The sequence below is a fragment of the Nycticebus coucang genome, chromosome 18 (assembly GCF_027406575.1).
Source record: "Nycticebus coucang isolate mNycCou1 chromosome 18, mNycCou1.pri, whole genome shotgun sequence".
Classification (NCBI taxonomy): Eukaryota; Metazoa; Chordata; class Mammalia; order Primates; family Lorisidae; genus Nycticebus; species Nycticebus coucang.
The window spans coordinates 64,176,325-64,184,395 of NC_069797.1; the positions used below are offsets into that span (position 1 = coordinate 64,176,325).

At 58.1% G+C, this 8,071-nt stretch overlaps 1 protein-coding gene across 1 annotated transcript; it reads right to left on the reverse strand.

The window, feature by feature from the left end:
• Positions 1 to 1,772: 1,772 nt before the first annotated feature.
• Positions 1,773 to 5,194, reverse strand: CD79B (CD79b molecule). The gene is made up of 6 exons (XM_053569260.1): positions 5,025 to 5,194; positions 4,293 to 4,343; positions 3,040 to 3,360; positions 2,714 to 2,832; positions 2,421 to 2,462; positions 1,773 to 2,313 (listed from the first exon to the last, which is right to left on the reverse strand). The coding sequence occupies exons 1-6, from the start codon at positions 5,095 to 5,097 to the stop codon at positions 2,215 to 2,217; spliced, it is 705 nt and encodes a 234-aa protein (XP_053425235.1). The 5' UTR covers positions 5,098 to 5,194; the 3' UTR covers positions 1,773 to 2,214.
• Positions 5,195 to 8,071: the final 2,877 nt, after the last annotated feature.

Genomic DNA, 8,071 nt, shown 5'->3' on the forward strand with positions numbered 1-8,071 from the left:
TTTCCCTTCGGATTGATTTTAAGATTCCCATTTCACAGATAAAACAACTGAGACCTGAGACATTAATCATCTCATCATCACCGAGCTGTTTCCATTGCCTACGTCAGTTCTGGGGACCAGGGATCCCCCCAAAGTCTACATCCCTAAAACAGACCAGGGAGGGCCCCTACCTCATAACCCATGAAGGCAAAGCCTCCATGGTGGATGGAGCAGGCCCTGCTCAGATGGTTTTTCTGTCAACAATTCAATGTTATTAAATAGTCTTTCAGTAAAATCAAGGGCTCCCTGCACCCAGGGCAGCCCCATGCAGGGGGAGACCCTACTTGGGGGAAAAGTGAAGCCTCCAGCCCCTGCCCCCCACCTAGCTGTCTGCCCCAGTCCCTAGTGCAGGCAGGAGGACGGAATTAGTGCCACTATGCAAAGCAGCAGGAAGAGGGGGCTCCAGCTCAGCAGAGGCAAAAGCCAAAACAAGCCAGTTCCCTCTGGCAGTGCAGAGACCAGGGTGGGAACTGCGCTTGCCTGGCTTGGCCCAGGATGGTGGGATTGCCCTGAGTCCCAGACGTGGGTGTCCCACCTGCCTGCCCCACCTGGAGTTCCGGGAGGAACCTGGTACAAATCAGTGCTTTTCTCACCGTTCTGGCATGCTGGCCTTGGTTCTCCAGTTAAATTGGAAGCTCCCTGAGGGTAGAGATTCTCCTTTCTGAGTCCAGAGCAGGAATGGCAGAGAGGCCTTGCTGGACGCTTCCAAGGTCAATGAAAAGTGGAACACAGCAGGGCTTAGAGGGAGGCTGTTGCACATGCAGGCTCATTGCAGTGCTCAGTACTCCTATAGTGGGTTGGGGGGCCCTAGGGACCATTTTGTGAGGAACTTGAGGTTCTAGGGGGCCTCCAGTGTGCTGCCGAGAAAGTCTGAAGGGGTCCCCTAAGAACCCTCAGATTTCACAATGGAAGGAATCTCTGCCTTTCCCCACCTCCTCCTTGGAGACAGTGTCTCACTCTATTGGCTGAGCATGAGGGATCAAGCTCACTGCAACTTCCAGCTCTGGGGCTCAAGAGATTCTCCTGCCTCAGACTCCTGAATAGCTGAGACTACAGGGACTGACTATGATACCCAGCTTGTTTTTCTATTTTTTGTAGAGGTGGGGGTCTCACTCTTGCTCAGGCTGGTCTCAATCTCATGACCTTAATCTACCCTCCCACCTGGGCCTCCCAAAATGCTGGGATTACAGGTGTAAGCAGCTATGCCTAGCCAAGAATCTCTGCCTCAATGACCTTGGGTCAAGCTTAAATAAAAGTCCTGGGTTCCATGGGAAGGTGAGGGGGCAAGGAAAGGTGGGGAGAGAGGCAGGAAAAACTCCTCCCCTCTGGGAGCTTCTAGTTTCACGGGAAAGGGGCACCAGGAGATGGGGTGGGGCTAAGCCACAGCTGCAGGGCTCATCCCAGCAGGGCCTGGGCAGAGATGGCTGCACTGGGAGGGCTTCCTATAGTAGGTGGGAGGCAGAGCAGGGCTCAGGAGCTGCTTGTTGGTTGATGGAGGGCAGGTGAAGGCGTCCCTGCCAAGGGGAAGAGTAGGTCCAGCTGCCCTCCTCCCATTGCTCTAGGACCAGCTAGAGCCCTAGCAGGCAGGGGCACAAAGCAGAATGCGACCCCAGGTTCCAATGGGCCTTTAGAGAGGAGGGACGGGCCCACAGGTGCCACATTCAGACAACAGAAGTGCCCAAATAGACACTCCCATCCACCCACACCCATGAGATGATATCACGAGCTTATATATGGTTTCTCAAGACACAGTTTATTCCACGGGATAATGGACTTGAGGCCAGGGCCTGTGGGGTAGGAGAGGTTGGGAGAAAGGAATGAAGTTCTCAGTGGCCCTCCTGGGGCCCAGGGGCCCTTCAGGAAGCCGACTGCTCTGAGTCAATTTGTAACATCTGCACCAGTCTCTGCCTTCCCCATCCCATGCGTGGGGGTATATTCCCCCTAGCACCCCTTAAAGGCAGGAGCCAGTCCACCTCACTGAACTCCCACCACATCACCTCCTGGTTGTCCTTCTCCTCCAGCCCTTTGCCTGGCCCAGGCACTGGAACAAGGAGGTGGCTCTGGCAGGCCAGCTTCAGAGGCCACTGAGGGCCAGGGGGTAGGCTGTGAGCCAAGCAGTTCCAAAGCAGTCACTGAGGCCCAGGGGGCTGTACCCAGATGGGGAGGGCCCTGTCCTCACTCCTGGCCTGGGTGTTCACCCACAGACCACTTCACCTCCCCTGTCCGAAGAGTCACTATGTCCTCGTAGGTGGCTGTCTGGTCGACGTTCAAGCCCTGGGGACATGAAATGAAGTTCAAGCCTGGGCCATTCCCAACTACACTGACAGATGTGGCCACTGGCCACATGGCCTTGGAGCTGCTGGGTCCACCCTGCTCCTTACCTCATAGGTGTGATCTTCATCCATCCCAGCCTTGCCCTCATCCTGGGGGATGGAGGGAGATAAGAGTGTTAGTGCCCCCCAGTCCCGGCTCCTGCTCAGGCTTTGAGGGCAGGGAGATGGACCCAGGGGATGAGGGGGATGCGGGAGTGAGGTGTGCGCTGCAGGCACAGCTGGACATGCAGATAAGTGAGCTGGTGAGGTGGGCAGGCCAGGAAACAGAGACCCTGCCTGTGCCGGGCCTGGCCCTCGGCCTCCTCCCTGGCCCCCTGAGGCTCCCCCCACCCCGTGGACACCTTGTCCAGCAGCAGGAAGATGGGCACGACGATGAAGAGGATGATGAGCAGGGTCTGGATCATGATGATTCCGTCCTTCAGTGTGTTCCGCCGCTTCATCTGTGCCAAGGTGCTGAACCCTGGGGGAGCGGGGCCGTGAGCGGGGCGCAGGGTGCCCCAAGACTGCACCCTTTGGGCCTCCAGTGTTGGCTGACTGTGGACCCCTCAGGACCTGCTCCCCAGCAGCTCTCCTGGGTGCGCCAGGGCCACGGCCACCTCCACAGGCACTAGGCCGGTGGGGGTGGGTGAGGATGGCTACAGGAGCACCCCTGCTGCCCTGCACGCACCCATGACTCGCAGCTCAGTGCCACAGCCCTGGTAGACCAGGTCTCCCTCCTGCGAGGCCCTGGTGCAGTTCTGTTGGCAGAAGTAGATGCCGTTGTCCTCAAACTGGATGGCCTGGATGGTGAGGGTGAAGACGGAGCCGTTCCGGGACTGTACAATGCGGTCTGTATCCTTCAGCTGCTGGGGCTCCAGGTCGGTCTCCTGCTTCCGCAGCCAACTCACGGCGCTGGAGGTGCCATCTGTGTAGCAGCTCATCTTTGCTGTGTAGCCCCGTTTCCTGGCCATGAAACGTGGGTTCTGCCCAATCGGGGAACAAGCACTTCCTGTGGGCACCAAGGCCAAGGCTGGGCTCAGAATCCTGCTTGGCTTCTTCCTGAATGCCAGCCTGGACCGCTGGCCCCCTTCTGGTGGCACTGACCCCTGGGTTCCATGTAACAGTCAGGAGGCAGAGGTGTGAGGAAGCTGAGCTTATGAGAGGCCACGGGCCAAGCCGCTGGGCACCTCCACCCCCAACTGCCCCTCCACCCCTCTGAGTTCCTTTGGAAGGGCTCTGGGACCCATGCCCCTCACATGGGGCCTGACCAGCCCTCATTCAGGGCCTGTGGGCCTGCAGGACAGCCTGTGGGTCTCGGTCTGGTGCTTCTGCCTGTTCCTTACCTGGGCTGCCCTGCACTGGCCCAAAACCCTCAGGAGCTTCCCACAGTCCCCAGAGACAAAGGCCAAATCCTTGGCCTGGCAGTCGAAGCCCTCCTCAGCCAGCTCACAGTCAGTCAGCTCTGGCCTGTCATCCCCTCTTCTCTCCTGCATGAATCTGCCCGACTTTGTGTTCCAGAACCTTCTTTCTCAGCTTAGAATGCTCTCCCACCTGATCTGAGGGCCATCTCTTGCCTGTTCCCAGTGAGTGGCCCCCTGGGAATCCCTGAGCTGCTTACACTGCAAACCCTGCCTGAAGGGCTCATTCTGAGGCTGGGCCCGAGCTCCCAGATAGACAGACAGGGGCTGAGTCCTCCAAAGAACTGGTACCTCTGCCCTGGCCCTGGGCTCAGCCTTTCAGCACCCAGGCCTGGAGCATATGTATCTATGGAGGATGACAGCTGACTAGGGGTAGGACCTTGGGGAAGGTGACCCTAGGAGGCCTGGGATGGGGCTCCCGAATGGGGAGACCAGGCAAGGACAGGAGATGGGGCAGCCCCTGGGACAGTGGCCAGCATTGGACACAGACATTCTTTTCCTCAGAAGGGGTGAGGTCACTGACCTTGGAGATTCTCGTTCAGGTCCTGTGTTTTGGCCATCAGCATCATCTGGGCTGCAAGGTTGGAGCAAGTAGGCGGGGCCAGTCAGGCCTTTCCTCTCTGGGCCGCCCCACCCCTGTGCCCTCCACACCCCCAGAGGCACTTCCTCCTTCCAGGACCCCTTAACCCTCCCTGCCCCTGTGCGGATAGATAGGAGTGGGATGAGGGGAACAGAAGCCCCTCTTCCAGCGCCCAACCCCACTCCCACCCTGGCAAGCAGCTATCAAAATGAGACAGGAGGAAAGTTGCGGTTGGGCAGAGCAGGGTGGGAGGCTCTTGCACCTTCCAGATGGGAAGGGGAGCATCTTTGGAACCAGCATCTCCCAGGGTCTGGTTGGACAGCCTCTCTCATGCCTCCCCCTGACATGGAGCCCTCTGGGGCAGGGGGTGGGGAGCCACATGTCACCCCCTTCCTGGTCCCTTCCTCCTGGACCCAGTGCTTCCATAGTCCTGGCTGCCAGCTTTGCTTTGCCCCTCACACCCAGGTAGGCCCAACACCCTCCAGGCAGGAGAGGCCTTTGGGCCACAGACTCCTGAGCCCATCACCAAGTAGAAACCCCCAGACGCAGGCCCCAGAGCAGGGAGAGGCAGAAAGAGAGAAAAACAGGATCAGGAAGGAGCAAGTGAGAGACTGAGCCACCCCAGATGCAAAGCAAGAAAGGGCCAAATCAGCAGGCCTCTTCCTGGGGCTGTACCTGAGAGCAGCAGCAGCAATACCACCAGCCAGTTGCTGGGCACAGGAGACAACACCAGGCTGGCCATGGTCATCGCTCTGTCCCTGGTCCCAAGCCTGTGACAAGTCTTTCCGAGACTCCTTGAGGGGAAACGTGTAACTGTTGGGGCTGCAGCCTGTCCCCTCTCCGCCTCTTCCCCACCAGGCTCCTTCCTGCCATGCAAATCGAGACCCAGGGGAGACTTCAGCTCTCTGGGGACCTGGGGGAGGGTGGGCTCTTGTCAGCTGGGCCACTAAGGCTTGAAGGCTGCCCAGCTTGGGCAGCACAGCTGGGGTCTTTGGGGGGGGGTGTGGCTCAGTCTTCTAGGGGCAGCCTGTGCTCCCGTCCATGTGCCCCCACCCCACTGCTGGTCATCCCCTAGGCCTTCCAGCCACCTATCTGCAGTCGGCCAGCTCCTTGGAGGGCAAGAGTCTGACAAGTATTTATTCCTAGGCACTTATTACGTATGCAATGGTCTTGAGAAAGAGAATGAATTTGAGCTCGGCCCCTCTGTCCTGGGCCAGCCCTCACCCTGTGGAAAAGGGAGCACTGAGGAAGTACAGTGCAGGGGGCCAGGCACTAGGAGGGGCCCAGAGCAGAGGCTGGAGTCCAGGTAGCCATGTTGGAAACTGACCCTGTGGAGGAAGGGAGCCTGAACAAGGGCAGGCCTAGTGTGGCAGCCACTGGGGACAAGATTTGGTCCAGGCCTTGGAGAGAGGCCTCCTTTCCCCATGCTGTGGGAGCTGGCTGGGGGTCACCAAAGTGGACGGACATGATTTAGATTCTAAACCCTTGGGACTCTATGCCCCTTAGGTGGCTTCTCCCGGGAGTCCTTAACTGCTGGACTGCGAGGGCACTGACTATTGTTTGCAGCTCTAGGGGTCTTGGGTAGGGGAGAGAAAGCTAGTAGTTGTAGGGGGAGCCCTCAGGTTCCCTGGCTTTGTCCTTCCAGATGAAACCGGAGCATTTAGGGACTCATCTCAGGTTGGCTTTGTGCCCTTCCCTGGGTCCAGTACAACCCTTAGCCCTTGAGAGCTGTTCTTGTGCGTGGCACAGCCTGCTCAGCACACAGGGCAAGCTTGCCAGCCTCAGCCCCACAGCTGACTCTAGGACAGGAAGAGGGATGATAAGTCTGCAGTGTCCTCTGTCCATTTCTCACACTTTCCATGACCCTTCGCTTTTTAAACAGACTGTGTTGGCAGGTCTGTCTGGTTTAGGGGCCTATGGACCTTCCCCTCATGCCAGAGTTGGAAGGTGGAGGGTCTGGGCACCCTCCTCTTACCATTCCCAGGCCTAGGCCTCCCCCTGACAGTCCTGCAATCCACTCCCAAGGGGCGCAGGCCAGGACTTGAGCTATGAAAACTGGGGACAGGAAGGGTAATCTTTCATCTGAGGAACAGCTCTTTCTGGGCAGTCCCAAAAGTTCTTGTTTCCAGATGTTCCAAATGAAAAAACATTTCTCTGAAAAGGTGCCAGATGTTCAGTTCATGGAACAAACAGCCCAGGAATATAAACATCACCTGAGGTCAACTTGGGGACCATGGGCCCCCATGCTGGTGGGGGTGTTTGGAAAGAGACCAACCCTGGGGAATGGGGCACAACATGGGAGTCTTGGTTAAGTGAACTCTGCCCTTCCCAAGCCTCCGACAATGGAAGTCTCGGTTAGCTTTGGGACTAGTGTCCCCTTAAAGTTGAGTGGCTAACTGGGGGAGGCTTGGGCACATGAATTTGTGTGTGTGTGTGTGTGACCACATGTGGTCATACATGTGTTGCCTGGGCCATGTGGCCAGGCCCTGTTCAGGAGCTGGCCCTCAGGCCCAGGTGATTGTAGGGTGTGGAGATTGAGGGTGGGGGCAGGTGACTGGCATCCTCCGAACTTACACACATCAACAGCCCGGGTGGGCAGAGACGCAGATGTGTCCTTTGGACTTCGTTCCCATTCATGCCTGGCAGGGGGGTGTTCTCGGGAGGCGTGTAGGCAGCAGGGCCCCCTGCACCTCCCCCCCCTCCACTGCCTGCAGGGGTTATTTGTCACAGGTGGGGCCGTGCTGTTCCCTCATCAGTGACAACAGCACTGAGCTCCATCCTGGGCTTGTGATGTCCTTTTCATCCCAGAACAGGAGGCCTCGTAAACCCACCCCCGCCTCTGCCCTGGCTGCCCTGGGCTGCACGCCCTGACATCTGGCAGCCCCCTCTTTCCAGGAAGGCAGCATCAAAACAATAGATGGGAGCATGGGGGGAGGGAAGAGGGGCTCAGGGATTGGGGACACAAAAAGGCAATGACACCCCAGGCACCCTGGGAAGGATGGGAGAGAGAAGACAGCTCAGACCTCTGTTTCCTTCCCAGGCCAGCCTCCCCGGGTCTGCCAGGCTGTTGTGACCAGGAGGAGGCCTGCTGGCTAAGAAGGATGTGGGTTCAAATTCTGACACTGCAGTGTACCAGCCAGAAAGTATCCCCCCAGGTTCCCAGTGGTTCCCAGCTAGCCTCCCCCCAACGTTTGCACTCATCACATGAGTGGGTGTGGAAAGAGGAGGGACAGTGGCTCACAAAGCAAAGAGTTTCCCTTGCCAGCACCCTAGTTGGGCAGCACTCATCCACCAAGTTTCTCATTTGTGGAAAGTAGAAATGCTCCTAATAGCCACCTCAGCCAGGTAGCACCCGAGCCGCTGCCTGCCTGTGTGACCTGTGTCTCCTGCCTGGCATTTTGCATTTCTCCTTCTGCCATTTCTCAGGGCAAGGGTGGACCGGACGCCCTACAAGTCTTTCCGTCCTTGGGGCTAGAGAGGGCTCCAGGTGAGGTCTGGAGAAACAGTGAGAAGCCCCCACCTCAGGGAGGGAGGCCCAGCCCATACCTGTAGGGATGCTTAACCCCCTTGACACACACAGAGAACTGCAAGGTGACAGGGGACAGACAGCTGAGGGATATCTCAGAGGCAGTCTGAGAGCCCCCTTCTCCCCCACAGAAGACCCAGAAAAAGAGGGGGCCGGAACCCTGAAAGGGATCACGCATTTACTACAATGCTGGGAG

What these genes read in the sequence shown, in the direction of transcription:
- CD79B (XM_053569260.1), bottom strand. Translation starts at nt 5,097, where the DNA reads ATGACCATGGCCAGCCTGGTGTTGTCTCCTGTGCCCAGCAACTGGCTG. An exon ending in TCTTCCTGCTGCTGGACAAG is followed by an intron (nt 2,463 to 2,713) that starts GTGTCCACGGGG and finishes TCCATCCCCCAG; the next exon opens with GATGAGGGCAAGGCTGGGAT. An exon ending in ATGAAGATCACACCTATGAG is followed by an intron (nt 2,314 to 2,420) that starts GTAAGGAGCAGG and finishes TCATGTCCCCAG; the next exon opens with GGCTTGAACGTCGACCAGAC.